Source organism: Fringilla coelebs, assembly GCF_963513975.1.
Source record: "Fringilla coelebs genome assembly, chromosome: 11".
NCBI classification, from domain to species: domain Eukaryota; kingdom Metazoa; phylum Chordata; class Aves; order Passeriformes; family Fringillidae; genus Fringilla; species Fringilla coelebs.
The window spans coordinates 7,804,381-7,818,650 of record NC_140037.1 but is presented as its reverse complement, the minus strand read 5'-3'; the positions used below and the strand labels follow the sequence as shown (position 1 = coordinate 7,818,650).

General features: G+C 55.2%; 1 protein-coding gene across 2 annotated transcripts in view; it reads left to right on the top strand.

The window, feature by feature from the left end:
- Positions 1–8,954: 8,954 nt before the first annotated feature.
- Positions 8,955–14,270, top strand: part of LOC311157826 (gamma-aminobutyric acid receptor subunit beta-4) — a gene marked incomplete at its 3' end in the record, with an annotated part of 75,363 nt that continues 70,047 nt past the window's right edge. For both annotated transcript variants that reach the window (XM_084212801.1, XM_084212800.1), the window contains exons 1-2: positions 8,955–9,504; positions 13,987–14,075. In XM_084212801.1, the coding sequence (XP_084068927.1) occupies positions 9,425–9,504; positions 13,987–14,075 (169 nt within the window). In that variant the 5' untranslated portion in view covers positions 8,955–9,424. The remainder of the gene's footprint in view (positions 9,505–13,986; positions 14,076–14,270) is intronic.

The following is a 14,270-nucleotide window of genomic DNA, read 5'->3' as shown; positions in this document are numbered from 1 at the left end:
TCTTTTCAAATTGGGATCAATTAACTGCTGGGTTTGGAATTTCCTGCCAGGTCAAAGTCCTGTTACAGCACTGTTTATAGTCAGACTGGGTAAAAAACCACCAAAATGGAAAGTACTGAGGTAAAAGTTTTAATTATTAAGAGTCTAGAGCTAAGAACAGGGAAATCACAGCCCATCAACAACCCTACTGCTCCCTCACCATGTGAGTGTGAGCAAAATACCTTGTTTTATGTGTCCCAGAGGAAACATGGATGAATTCCTCCTCCTGAGGACACTGTGGGATGCTGTGGGTAGGCTAAAACAGCAAAAGGAGAAGCCAGAAGGTGGCCAAAGGGATGGGGATATAATTTTTTTGCAGTGTGCTCCATGCAGGGGCACTGTTGGTGTCAGGGGAGTGGTGTGGGGGGCTGAGCTCAGCCTCCATCCTGACCCAGTGATGAAAATGGGCTGAAATGAGCAGGGAGAGCTGGGCAAACCTCACCTGTGGGACAAAGCAGCACTTAATCAATTTCTTGGGAGTGTCTGGCAGTGTCCGCTCCTTGGATGCAATGCAAGGACAGATGTACAGGGACATCTGTGGTTTTGAGAGGGATTTTGAAGACCAAAAGCATTTGGTATGGATGGAAACCACTTGCTTGCCTTGTCATTTGTCTTTTCCTTCCTTCCTTCCTTCCTTCCTTCCTTCCTTCCTTCCTTCCTTCCTTCCTTCCTTCCTTCCTTCCTTCCTTCCTTCCTTCCTTCCTTCCTTCCTTCCTTCCTTCCTTCCTTCCTTCCTTCCTTCCTTCCTTCCTTCCTTCCTTCCTTCCTTCCTTCCTTCCTTCCTTCCTTCCTTCCTTCCTTCCTTCCTTCCTTCCTTCCTTCCTTCCTTCCTTCCTTCCTTCCTTCCTTCCTTCCTTCCTTCCTTCCTTCCTTCCTTCCTTCCTTCCTTCCTTCCTTCCTTCCTTCCTTCCTTCCTTCCTTCCTTCCTTCCTTCCTTCCTTCCTTCCTTCCTTCCTTCCTTCCTTCCTTCCTTCCTTCCTTCCTTCCTTCCTTCCTTCCTTCCTTCCTTCCTTCCTTCCTTCCTTCCTTCCTTCCTTCCTTCCTTCCTTCCTTCCTTCCTTCCTTCCTTCCTTCCTTCCTTCCTTCCTTCCTTCCTTCCTTCCTTCCTTCCTTCCTTCCTTCCTTCCTTCCTTCCTTCCTTCCTTCCTTCCTTCCTTCCTTCCTTCCTTCCTTCCTTCCTTCCTTCCTTCCTTCCTTCCTTCCTTCCTTCCTTCCTTCCTTCCTTCCTTCCTTCCTTCCTTCCTTCCTTCCTTCCTTCCTTCCTTCCTTCCTTCCTTCCTTCCTTCCTTCCTTCCTTCCTTCCTTCCTCCCTCCCTCCCTCCCTCCCTCCCTCCCTCCCTCCCTCCCTCCCTCCCTCCCTCCCTCCCTCCCTCCCTCCCTCCCTCCCTCCCTCCCTCCCTCCCTCCCTCCCTCCCTCCCTCCCTCCCTCCCTCCCTCCCTCCCTTCCTCCCTCCCTCCCTTCCTCCCTTCCTTCCTTCCCTCCTTCCTCCCTTCCTTTTCTCTCTCTTTCTTTCTCTCTTTCTTTTTCTGTCTCTCTCCCAACATCTAAATGTGGAGGAAATTAAGATTAGACTCACAATTAGACTCTGTGCTGACCATGCCTGACCCCTCAGCCCCCTCAGAACAGTTTAGGTGGCAGTGGAGCCCTCCTGGGGATCTCTCTGAGAGCTGGTGGCACTCCCAGTGTCACCTGGTGTGGATGATCCTGCTCAGAGCAGCTCCCTCAGCCCAAACAGTGCAATCAGCTTCAAAACTTGTCTGAGGCTGTGAGGGCAGCAGCACTCTGGGTGTCCCTCAGAGGTGAAGAATCACTACAGGTGCTCAAAGGAAAAGTGCATTTTCCTGCAGTTCTTCTGTCAAAGCTGGGACAGCCCTGAGCAGTGACAGCAGCTGTCCCTGGGAGGTGACAGCCAGGAGCCCTTGCAGCTCCTTGAGTGGCCAGATGTCTTCTCTGGGCTCTCCTTTCCCCTGTTTTCTCTCTTTCTCCCTACCCTCAGTTAGACTTTTATCTCCCTCTTGGATCTTGGCAGGTTTTTGTGACCATGTTTTTCACTCTGACTGCCTCTCCCCCTTCCCTCTGCTCCCTGCACACACAGGCAGCCCCGTGGCTGGAGCTGCTGCTCCCCAGCCTGGAGCAGACCTGCCCTATGCTCCATCACTCTCAGCCTGTTGCCAGGCAACCCAGCATCACATGGATTTCACTCCCAAGCTCCCAAACAAACTGCAGTACGGGGGATTTTTCTGCTGCTTGTCCAGAGAGAGACCTCGCCCGCCTTCCTGGCAGCTCTGAGGGGTCTCCAGCGGTCACTGCTGGCTGCTGGCTTTGCTTTTTCCTCACTTTGCCTCCCCATCTGCCACCTTGGCACCTGGGAGGGCACACACTGAGTTTTGTTGGAAGGTTTGTTGGTTTGTGGGGCTCCCTCCAGGCACAGCCCCACTTGCAGTGGTGGCAAACCCTGCTATGATCCTTGTCTCCCTCAGGGAATTGTTGAACAGCTCTCCCACCCTCAGACTGCCCAGGGCTGTGGAGTTACACAGGAGCTTTGTTTTCACAACTCCAAAGGCTGAAATGGCTCCAGAAGTTGAGGCAGGACCCCAGATTGCCTGCTGTCAGCAGGCTGATGGACTGTCAGACCTGTCTCGGGGGCAGGACACACATCTCACTGTCTCCCAACCCATAATGTACAAATCGTGTTTGGTGACAGCCATATAACACTCCTGAGAGCTAATTTTGGCACAATTATCACCCTTTTCAGGTCATAAAAGTCACTCAGCGCTCAGCCACCTGATTAGAGCTGTCAGCTAAAGCCTCCTGCAGCCACTGCAGGGGTGAAGCACCATGGAAAAGTACGCAGGGGTTATCCCACATGAAATGCCGAGCCAGAGAGGAGCACACATCGTGTTCCCAGGGGAGATGTGCTGCAAACGCCCTGTCCCAGGCAGGAGGAGTGCTAGAGGAAGGAAGCACACCTCTCCCAAAGCAGGATGTGCCTTCAGAAAGCACATTTTGCATGTGGACTCCTGCATTTCCACACTAACAGCTGGACTTGGGATTGTCCAGCTGCCATCACAGAAAGAGTGTCCAACTTCCATCACGGAGTTCTTCCATCACAGAAAGAGTGTCCAGTTCTTCCATCACAGAAAGAGTGTCTAGTTCTTCTATCACAGAAAGAGTGTCCAGTTCTTCCATCACAGAAAGAGTGTCTAGTTCTTCTATCACAGAAAGGGTCCCCAGTTCTTCCATCACAGAAAGAGTGTCCAGCTTCCATCACAGAAAGAAACCTGCTAGCTGGTTTAGGTGTCTGGTCAAAACTGAGAGACCAAATTTGACAGGTCAGAAACCTCCCAGCTGGGAATGGGGCACTACCAGTGGAGAGCAGAACATGGTTAAGGGAGTCCTGATCTGCTCCAGGGAAGGAACTGAGCAGAGCAGCTCCCTGGCATGGTGAAAGGTGCAGACTGACAGCTATGGGGATCTTCTTGCACCCTTTGTTGGGAACTTTCAGGCTCCATTAGCTCTCTGAAATGCCTGTGCAGCAATGCACATGGCATGGGGCATAAACAAGAAGATTTAGAGATCTCTGTGTGGTCACAGAGCCATAATCTCATCACAGTACAGGTCATGGGGAACAGGAGGGCTGCTTGAGGCCTGGAGGAAAGCCAAGTCACTCCAGTGCTCAGAAAGGGCACGAAGGAGGGCCCAGGGAGCTGCAGGCCAGCCAGCCCCAGCTCCATCCCTGGAAAGGTTAAGGAACAGCTCATCCTGAATGTCATCTCCACGCACAGGGAGGAGAAGAAGGTTACCAGGAGCAGTCAGCATGGGTTCAGCAAGGGGAAATCATGCTCAGCCAGTCTGATAGGCTTTGGGGATGGAATGGCTGCCTGGTAGGGGAGGGAGAGCAGTGGTTCCTGTCTGCCCTGGCTCCAGCAGAGTCCTTGGCACTCTCCCATCACCTCCTCGCAGTGAGGGTGGGAGGTTGGACAGTAGGTTGAGGACTGGCTGGGTGGCAGAGCCCAGAGGGTTCTGATGGCGGCCCAGGGTCCAGCTGGAGGCCTGTGACTGGTGCTGCTGCCCAAGGGACACTACTGGGCCCAGTCCAGTTCAAATTAATTCAGCCATGACCTGGAGGAAGGGACATTGCCTGGGGAGGACACACCACAAGCTCTATCACGGGATAAACACAGCGGAGGACTCTAGGAGATCTGGGCCTGACCCGCTGAGGCTGAGTGGAGTGCAGTGTCCCCAGGGAGCCTCTCTTGTCACCTTTGCTGTGTCCCCTCAGCGCAGGTGCTGGATGCTGCAGGGCTTTAGGTGGAGGCAGGTGGCACCTGCTCTGGGAACACATTGTCCCTGCAGGGGGACAGGGACCAGCAGCTGGGCTCCCCTGCTCCCCCTTCCTCCTGGCTGCTGGTGCTGAGCCCTAGAACAGGAGAGCTGCAGGGCCAGAGGGAGAAAAAGGAGATGACCTCCATGTGCTGGTCAGCAGAGGAATTTTCTGCTTAGATCCTTGTCATCCATTCTGCTGCTGCTTCCAGATGTTTTTGATGTAGCTCCATGACTCAGACCAGGAGCTTTGACTCAGAAGGGGACTCCTCTGCTGGCACAGGTGGGCAGGAGCATCCCTAGGAGTGAGAAGTGTGGCACCCTCTGAAATGGGAAGGCCCAATGGGGGACATGGGCCTCAGTGATTCCATCACTAACAACAATGGGCAGGGAGGCATTTTTGGGCACTCCTTAACTCTCTGCAGGGGTTGAAGGGCCTTTTCCTTGCCTTGTGCCCTTCACACTGCCAATCCCAACAGGATCAGAAATGCCAGTGCTGCAGGACTTCCACTCAATTCCTGGTTTTGTAAAAATCCTTTTGCTTTCTCAGCTCTTGTCCTTGTTCTGCTTTAGAACAACCATCTTATTCTGGGAATTGTTGGCTGGACAGAAGAGCCAGCTCTCCAGCTGGCTGGGAGAGGGGATGAGGGAGATTTTTCACCTTGATGGCGAGCTCTTGGGAAAAGCAGCACTTGGGGCTTGGAGTTGGCAGTGGCCACTGGAGAAGAGGGGAGGCCATGGTGTGAAGATTTCAGCAGAGCAGCAAGTAAGAGAGGAGCGAAAATGAGGAATTTAATAGTGGAGGACAGCAAATGGCCACAAACATGATGCTCCATGGCCTCTGCAGGGTGGTTACAGCCACAGCTGGCATCCCCAGCAGCCTCTCACAGACATTGGCAGCGTCAGAATGTGAACTTCAGAAAAACCCATCACTGGGCCCTCCCTGGAGAGCAGGCAGCCCCCAGCAGGGCAGGGAGACACAGAGTTTGGGGCTCTGGGAGGGCCCCATCTTCTGGAGGGCAAGGAACAAACCCTTCAGTGAGCATGGGCACATCTGCATCATCTCCTCTCCTTCACAAGAGCCAGCAGAGATGGGCACTAACTCCAGAGCACTCCTGTATCCCAGACTGTGGCTCCAGGTAGGATGTTCAGGAGCACCCAGCAGCTCCTTTGGATGCATTCCCTGCCAGGCAGGGCTTCCCAAAGTTTCCTGTTGTGGCTGAGTGGTCAGATAATTCATGTGACACGGTTTCTGCTCCCGACTGGGAGAACTTGCAAGCACAAATGTCACCATTTGTGAACATAATTTTTCCTCTTCATGTGTGCCTCTGACATTTGCTTTTCTCTTACCTTTCCTGCCAGTTACTTGCAATCATGGCTGGTGGGAGGGAGAAGAGCAAAGGGGGCAGAACAGGAAGGGACCAGACAGGGGGCAGAACAGGAAGGGACCAGGCAGGGCTTAATGGGGCCTCTGGTGCCCGGGGGCAAATGCTTCTCACCTCCCCAGGAGCTCCTCCCTGGTGCCCAGCAGCTTAAATCAGAATAAATGCTTCAGAAAGTCACTGCTGTTAGGAACTCTGTGTGCTGGCAGCAGCAGAGGAGGTAAATGCTGTACCTGTACAACAGCCAGCACCTGATGGCACCAAGCAGCTCATCCTGGGCATGGGGGGACATCCTGCAGGGCCAGATCTGCTGGGCTGGCTCCTCTTCTTCAGCAGAGTTGTGGAGAAACCCTACAGCTTTGGCCATGGAGCCCTCAGCCACAGGAATTAGGGAGCCACAAGCTCCTGGGGTGGTGACAAAGCATGAGTTGCTTGTGACACCGGGCGTGTGGGAGCCCAGGAGCACCCTGAGGGCACAGTGCAGGGCCAGCACTGGGAGCCCCAGCACACAGGCTTGCTCTGGGCTACTGCGGAGTGAAATGTCACCAGTTGGGTGTCCTGGGGAGGTCCCTGCACCCTGGGCTCACTGTGGAGGCCACAGGGAATGGCCAGCAGTGAAAGCAATGGGCAGCATGGCCCTGACTCCACAGGGACAGGCACATTCACTGGCAGGTGACAAGTGCCACTTACCTGCTTTGGGCTTTGGGAAGGCAGTGGAGATCACTGCTCTGAGCTTAGTTTGCTAAGTCTGGACAAGCAGGGATGGTCTGGGCACTAAACCAAGCAGAGAACCTTTTCTACCAGCCTAAGCAGTAAGGGAAGAACTTCTCTCCTCCCATTCTATCGCAGCCTCACTGTAGATGTTAAACCTTCCCCCAGTTTTCCTTTTCCCCACAAGCCCCACAGGTTCAGTGTCCCCAGTGACACCAGGCCAGCTCAGCACAGCACTCAGCTGTTCCCTGGTTTGCTGGCTCTGCATGGCCACAGCCCAGCCTGGCCTGCCAGGGAGGAGCTCCTCAGAAAGGTCACTCCCCACCAGAAGGAGATTGGGAGCACAGGATGAGTGGCCTGTCTCTGATGAGGAAACCATGTAGAGCCAAGCCAAGCATGAGGGAAAGGAGCATTAGGAACCCCTGAGGATGCTCCCAGATTCACACAGAATTCACAGAATGACCAGGTTGGAAGAGACCTCCAAGACCATCGAGTCCAGCCCAGCCCCAACCCCTCACCCAAGCCCTGGCCCCCAGTGCCACATCCAGGCTTTGTTAAACACACCCAGGGATGGGCACTCCACCACCTCCCTGGGCAGAACATTCCAGAACTTTATCACCTTTCTGTAAAAAACTTTCTCCTGCTGTCCAGCCTGTATTTCCCCTGGTGCAGCTCAGGCTGTGTGCTCTGGTTCTGTCAGTGCCTGGAGAAAGAGCCCAGCCCAGCTGAGCACAGGCACCTTTCAGGAGCTGTGAGAGTGATGAGGGCAGCCCTGAGTCTCCTTTTCTCCAGGCTGAGCACCCCCAGCTCCCTCAGGGGCTCCTCTCAGGGTTTGTGTTCCCAGCCCCTCTGGACGTGCTCAGTGTCCCAAGGTCCTTCCCAAGCTGAGGGGCCAGAGCTGGGCACAGCACTCAGGGTTTGGCCTCAGCAGTGCCAAGGACAGGGGCAGGATGAGCTCCCTGCTCCTGCTGGCCAGATCTCCCTGTAGGGAAGGGCAGGACAGAGCAGCTGCCCAGTGGCCACTGGACATTGCCCTGTGCCCCTTGAGGCATTTTGGAGCTGGTCCTGCCAGCTGCAGTGACACATCTGCTCTGTCCCTTGTCCCAGAGGGCTTTGGAAACCATCTACACACAGGTGCCAACCGGGACATACCTGTTCAGAAGGGCTGCTCGGTGCTGCCAGGCAGGTGCAGAGGAGGTCCCATCCAGGCTGGTGAGAGCTCAGATGTTTCCTCCTTGAGCCATGGCTTCTGCTCTGCCTTCAAAGTGCTGCTGGATCTCTTCTTTTTCCTAGGGGAAAAAAAAATCCCTCCTGGTAGTACATTACTGCATGCCTGATGGAGAGTTCCTTCAATATATATAATTTTATAAGACAAAGCTCAGAGGCTGGTGCACAGGAGGCTGTGAGGATTTCAATGGCTGTTACCATTCCAGCATGCAAAGCCCCAGCACCAGGAGCTGATCCCCAGCAGCATTTCTGGGAGCTCAGTCTCCCTTTTCCCACAAACTCCATTGTATGCATAACAGCATCCTTCAGGGAGAGCTGAGCATCCCTCCTGAACTGGGCTTCCCCAGCCTGGGGGAGTCTCCAGCCCCAGCAGAGCCTCCAGATCTCCCCCAGTGGCCCTGGAGGAGGCCACCAGGCCACTGGGCTCTGTGGCATGGAGACATTCTGAGTAAATCACCTTATTTTCCATCTCTGTGGCTGCAGGAGGAAGCTCAGCCTGTGTTGATGACAGTGTTTCAGGCAGCCACAGCACCCATCAGCGCTCACAGCTGAGCCACTCTTGCCCAGGCACAGCCCCCCTCTTGCCAAAATGCCATCACCTTTCCCATCATCTTCCCTGCGCCCACCTCCCCGGGCAAAAAACCCAAAAATCCACCTCAGCAAAAATGCTCATCCATCCCTCTGCAAGCCAGCAGGGGTTAATGCTGTCAGCCATGACGTCAGGATCCCAATTTGTCCAGAGAGTCCCCCTCCCCAACCACAAACTCCCTCTCTCCTCCCCTCCTCTTGTGACTTTGCAATGAGCAGCAAAACTCCACAGGAGCTGCGGCAACAGCACTAGGGAGACATCCAGCCCTCCCTGCAGACAGGGATTTATCTATTTTCTACACATGCATATATGTATTTTTTTTTATTCACCAGGCTGCGTTTGCTGTTCCTTTTAAATTTTTTTTTTCTTTTTTAACCTTTTCACAAAAGCCCCAAACCTCCCAAGTGACGAGCCTGAGATTTCCCTAAAATAAAATAACTGCACAGTGGGGCTGGGTGGTTTCCCCTTCCCCCCTCGGAAAATAAAGAGGAAAGGGGGAGCAAATAGGTAAAATCCAGAATAAAATCATATTGCTCGAAAACTCACACGTCCTCCCTCTCTCTCTCTCTCTCTCTCTCACACACACACACACACACACACACACACACACACACACACACGCTCTTTCTCCTCCTCCTCCTCTCTGAAGGTGGGTAGCAGGAGCCATGCAACATCTGCAGAACCGGATGGCAAAAGAGCAGGAGGAAAAATAATCCAAGTGGAGTGCTCAGGGGACACTGAGTTGGGTTTTTTTTGTTTTTCCTTTTTTTTTTTTACATTTTTTTCCTTCTTCTTCTTCTGCCGCGTACCTGTGAGATTCAATTTCACATTTTGCTGAGCCCATTTTGGGGCATTTTATTTTTCTTTCTCTTGGGATTTTCTCCATTGCCAGAGGATGTCTCTTGTTGAGAGGATGCTGAAAGGAAGAAGAAACGAATTCTTTGACTGGCACTGAAGGAGTGGGGGGGGTATTTGTCCCCCTCATTTTTTAGTTTTTTGTCATTATTCTTTTTCTCTAGGAAATCATTAACTGGGGGGGGGGTTGGTTTCTTTTTTCCCTCCCCCCCTTTTTTTGGAGGGGGATTTCAGAAGATCCATCTTTCTTTCCCCTCCCCTCCAAAGATTTTTTTTTCATCCTTCGTCTTTGTGGAAATGTGGACATTTCAGGCAGACAGATTGAGTGGAATTGTCTCTGCTTTAGCAGCTCTTTGTCTCGCCTGCTGTGCGCAAAGGTAAGGATTGCGATCCCAGGCTGCGGGGACAGGGGGGCTGGCACAGGGCTTGTTTGTCTCGGTCGGGCTTTTCTCCATCGAGCTGGATGTGGGGAAGAGGAGGGGGTTCTTTCCCTAAATCGCTTCCCCTGCCGTCTGCTATTGTTACTCCCCAGCCCGTGCCGTTCCGGGGGGAGGAGGGATGCTCGTACATGAGATGTGGAGCAGACCCTGCGGACGGAGCCCACCTCGCAGAGCGTGTGTGCGCGTCCCCCTGCCCAGCCCGAGGGAAAATGGCCAAACGAGGGGGTTTGCTGGGGAACATGGTGCCCGCAGGAGCCGCCGGAGCCCCGGAGCTGCGCTAGGCGCCCGGCACAGGCTGCCTTGGCCACGCACAAGCAGCCACGCTCGCATCCGTGCGAGCTGCGCTGTGCCACAGCCCCGGCTCTGCGGAGCTCCGGGGGCGATGCCCACGGCCGTGCGGGATTGATGACATGCAACACCTCCTCTGTGGGTGCCATCCATCCGGATCCGGCCCTGCGTGCGCGCAGCCGGCCGTGCCCGCCCGTGTGTCACTCACACCTACGGCGCGCAGCTTCACCTGCCCTGCGTGGCACCGGGCAGAGCTGGCACCGCTCCCCTGCCCGCTCCGGCTGCAGCTGTTCCCGGGCTGTGCCCGGAGCACTCGCAGCGCTCCGGAGGTGCGGGCGCCCATCCAGCCTGGCCAAGGTGTGCGGAGCGCACCTGTTTGCTCGCTCATCCGCTGCTTTCACGCACGGGGGTAGCGCTGCCTGCTGCTGCTCGCCCTCCCTGCCTCCCTCCCTCCGCACACCTGCGGGCAGGTGCGTTTGTCCCTGCGCGCTGCCGGGGGGAGCTGTGGCATCTCCCTGCCCAGCCGTGCGCGGGGAGCAGCGCGCTCCCGGCGCACACACGCAGTCCTTGTGGGGATGTGGGTGCCCACATTTGGGTTCCCATGGTTATAAACATGCACAGGTCCTTGCAGGGCTGTGGGTGCCCAGATTTGTGTTCCCGTGCTTATAAACATGCACACTCACAGGTCCTTTTGGGGCTATGGGTGCCCAGATTTGTGCTCCCATCGTTGTAAACACACACACACACACACACACACACACACACACACACACAGAGTCTTTGCAGGGCTGTGGGTGCCCAGATTTGCTCAGATTTCTGTTCCCATGGTTATAAACACACACACGCACACAGAGGTGCTTTTGGGGCTATGGGTGCCCAGATTTGTGTTCCTGTCATTATAAACACGCACACACGCACACACACACACACACAGAGTCCTTGCAGGGCTGTGGGTGCCCACATTTGTGTTCCCATCATTATAAACATGCACAGGTCCTTTCAGGGCTATGGGTGCCCAGATTTGTGTTCCCATCACTGTAAACACATGCAGGTCCTTGTAGGGCTGTGGGTGCCCTCATTTGTGCTCCTGTGGCTATAAACACACACAAGTCCCTGCTGGGCTGTGTTCCCATGGCTGTAAACATGCACAGGTCCTTGCAGGGCTGTGGGTGCCCACATTTGTGCTCCTGTGGCCATAAACATGCACACACACACACACAGAGTCCTTGAAGGGCTGTGAGTGCCCACATTTGTGCTCCTGTGGCTATAAACACGCACACACACACAGAGACAGGTCCTTGCAGGGCTGTGAGCACCCACATTGTGCTCCCGTGGCTATAAACACGCACGGGCGCAGGCGCGTGCCCACCTTGCCCACACCATTCATGCGTGGTCCTGCTGTGTGGGGCCACATGCAGGCAGCTCGAGAGGCACTGGCCGAGCCAATGTGTGACATTCAGAGCCCACAGCAAGCCCCTTTGCTCAGATGTGTGTCCCTGCATGTGTGTTTGTCTGTCCAGCACTGATTCCCACCCGTAGTCTGCGTGTGTGCCTGTGCACGGCTTGGAGACAAAACACTCTCCATGTGCACAAGCCTCCAGCTACTCCTACACACCCCAGGCAGCAGCACGGGGTGCTGGTATGGGGAGGTTGGGCTGCAAGGGTACGTGGCTGTGCAGAGCCACTGACACAGAATCAGGGGCACAGCACTCTGGAATTCAGATCACAGGCTGGCTGTGCGTGCTCCCCGAGCGGATGCAGACCCACATTCGCCAGGAATAGCACTGGCATGCAGCTGCTCGCCCACAGCTGGGCAAATGCACGACTTGCCTCCTCAGTGGGAGGGATGTGTCTTTTTGGATCAGAGGGAGCACTGGGAGGCAAAAGACCTTGTCCTTAATCATGATGGTTTATTCCCTCACTAGGCCACCTTGTAGCTGGTGAGGAGGAAAAAGTCCCCACGGCCCTCTTCCCGCTCTGCCCCTTTCTGCAGGGCCCCTGACACGTTTCCTGTCTCTATCTCAATTTCCCGTCTAATATTAATGAGGTAAACACTGATTCCTGAGTTTATGCACTGTAGGAAGCCAGGCAGAGGTGTCCAAATCCCTTGAGAAATGCACAGTGACCGTGTTATGAATATGGGAGTCTGTGTACCTAGGAATGGCTGTCTAGAGATGAACAAATGCTGCTGCACACTCTCAATACTCAGTGACAGGACTGTGTTTTGCATGCTGCAAAACCTCACACACCTGCAGAGAAATCCACAGGTGCAAGTGGACCTTGCAAGCCTGGGCACAGAGTTGTGAAAGTGCCCACCTGTGCACACCTCTCTGGCCTTTTCACAGTGATTAAAGCCCAGCAAGGAATCGCTGTACCCCTCTCAGGAGCACACTCAGGAGCTCAGACCCCTTCCCCTGCCAGCACAAGGGCTTGTTGGTTATGCATGCACCAGAGCTGGGTGCTGCCTCACATTTGCACATCCCCGTCCTGCTGAGAAATTCCTGCACATCCCAGAGAGCCCTGAGAGCTGTCCAGGCTCCCAGGTGGTCCCATGTGCCTCCACCCACAGCCCTAGGGAGAGTCTGGCTCACCAGACCCACAAATGCCTGCTTCTGTGCTCCTCTGAAATCATGTCCACAGCCCAGTGTCTCATCACACCCCAGCAGAGCAGGGTCTGCCCCCAGTTTCACCCGCAGCCACCCCCAGGCACCCCCAGGCCCTGGCTGGGATGTGGTCACACACCTCTGAGCCTGTTCTGCAGCCTCACCCAGTGCTCCCCTGTGTCTGTGTGTCTGTGTGTCTGTGTGCACAGGCAGGGAGTCCCTACCCCCTCTGTGCAGCCAGGGGAGCATGCCTGCCTGCCTGTCTGTCTGTCTGTGTGTGCAGACACAGGGACATGCCAGCGGCAGCCCCTGGTACGGGGCTGGCAGGCAGAGGCAGTGCAGCTTTCCAGGTTGACTGGGATGGATGTGGGAGGCGGTGTTGACAGGGAGACATGCTGTTGTGGTGGGTGACTGCAAAGAGCAGCAGTTGTCACCGGCAGGGTCTCTATTCTCATGCAAAGCAGGGGACGAGGGTGGCACAGAGGCTGGGGATTCAGGCACAAAACCTGATACACCCCGCAGCACTCAATAGGTCCAGTATTTTTAGCATCCCCTGCTTTCTGGTTTCCCACCTTCAGTTTAGGTTTGGCCCTTGGGCTGATTTCAGAAGGAGCTCCTTTCTCGCTGGATGGGTGTTAGGGAGGACATCTGCCCCCTCTGTGTGCAGGTTAAAGGGCTGGGAGGGAAAGGATTGCTGCTCTGGCACACAGAGGGGAAGATGGACTCTCCTTCCCTGGCTCTGCCTCTTGATCTGCGTTGCTAAGAAGTCACAGTGATGCTGAGTGACAGAAACTGATTTTTTACACGGCAGAGATCAGCCGTATATCGAGGCCGTGGAAAAAAAGGAGCCTCGTTTTCTTCAATACCTTCATTGTTTGTTTCAATAACCTGAAGAAAGCCCTGGGTGCAGTGGGAAGTCACACTGGGGTGTGTGACAGGGCAGGGTGCCTGCTGGGGCCACCCGTGTGGTGGGGACCTTGGGACGTGCCAAGTCTGTGCTGGGTGATGTAAGACCTGGAGCTGGGCTGAGGAAGGCGGTGAGACCTGCAAGGGAGAGCTGCAGCTGCCCCAAGCACAGCCTGGGGAACAGAAAGGACAATTTCTGCCTCTGTGTCTGCACCCCTCTGTGGGCAGGGACAGGGAAGTCCCCCGGGTGTGTGGGTGAGTGGCCAGGGTGCTCATTGAGGTGTCCAGCAGCCCAACCCCTGGGGTGCCGACACCAGAGGGACACCAAGGGACAGAGCTGGGGGTGTCCTGGAGGCAGGGAGAGCTGCAGAAGAGGAGCCAAAACACTGCTGAGACTTCAGAGCCCCTCCCAGAAAGGCTCAGGGGTCCTGTGGGGCTCGTGGGCTGGTGGGGGGCTGGCAGATGTGCCAAGGACAGAAGACACCATTGAGAGAGAACACAGAGAGACTCTGCTCATGGCTGAGGTGTTCTGGTGCCCTGGGCTGTGAAGGATGCTGAGGTAGCTGGCCAGGACCCCTGGTGCCATATGGGATGACGAGAACTCTCTTCTTTTGTCTTTCAGCCCCTCCACTGGAAATATTTCTGTGGTGAAAGAGATTGTGGACAAACTGCTCAAGGGCTATGACGTCCGCCTCAGGCCCGACTTCGGAGGTGAGGCAGGGGCAGGGGACAGGGGACAGGGGACAGGGGACAGGGGACAGGGGACAAGGGCTGTGTCTGTGCTGGCCCCTCAGCCACACATACTGCAGGCAGTGTTCCCCTCAGACATCTCCAGCCCCAGCCCTCACATCCTTATGGCCTTCTCCCTCATGTCCTTAGGGCCTTCTCCCTCATGTCCTTATGGCC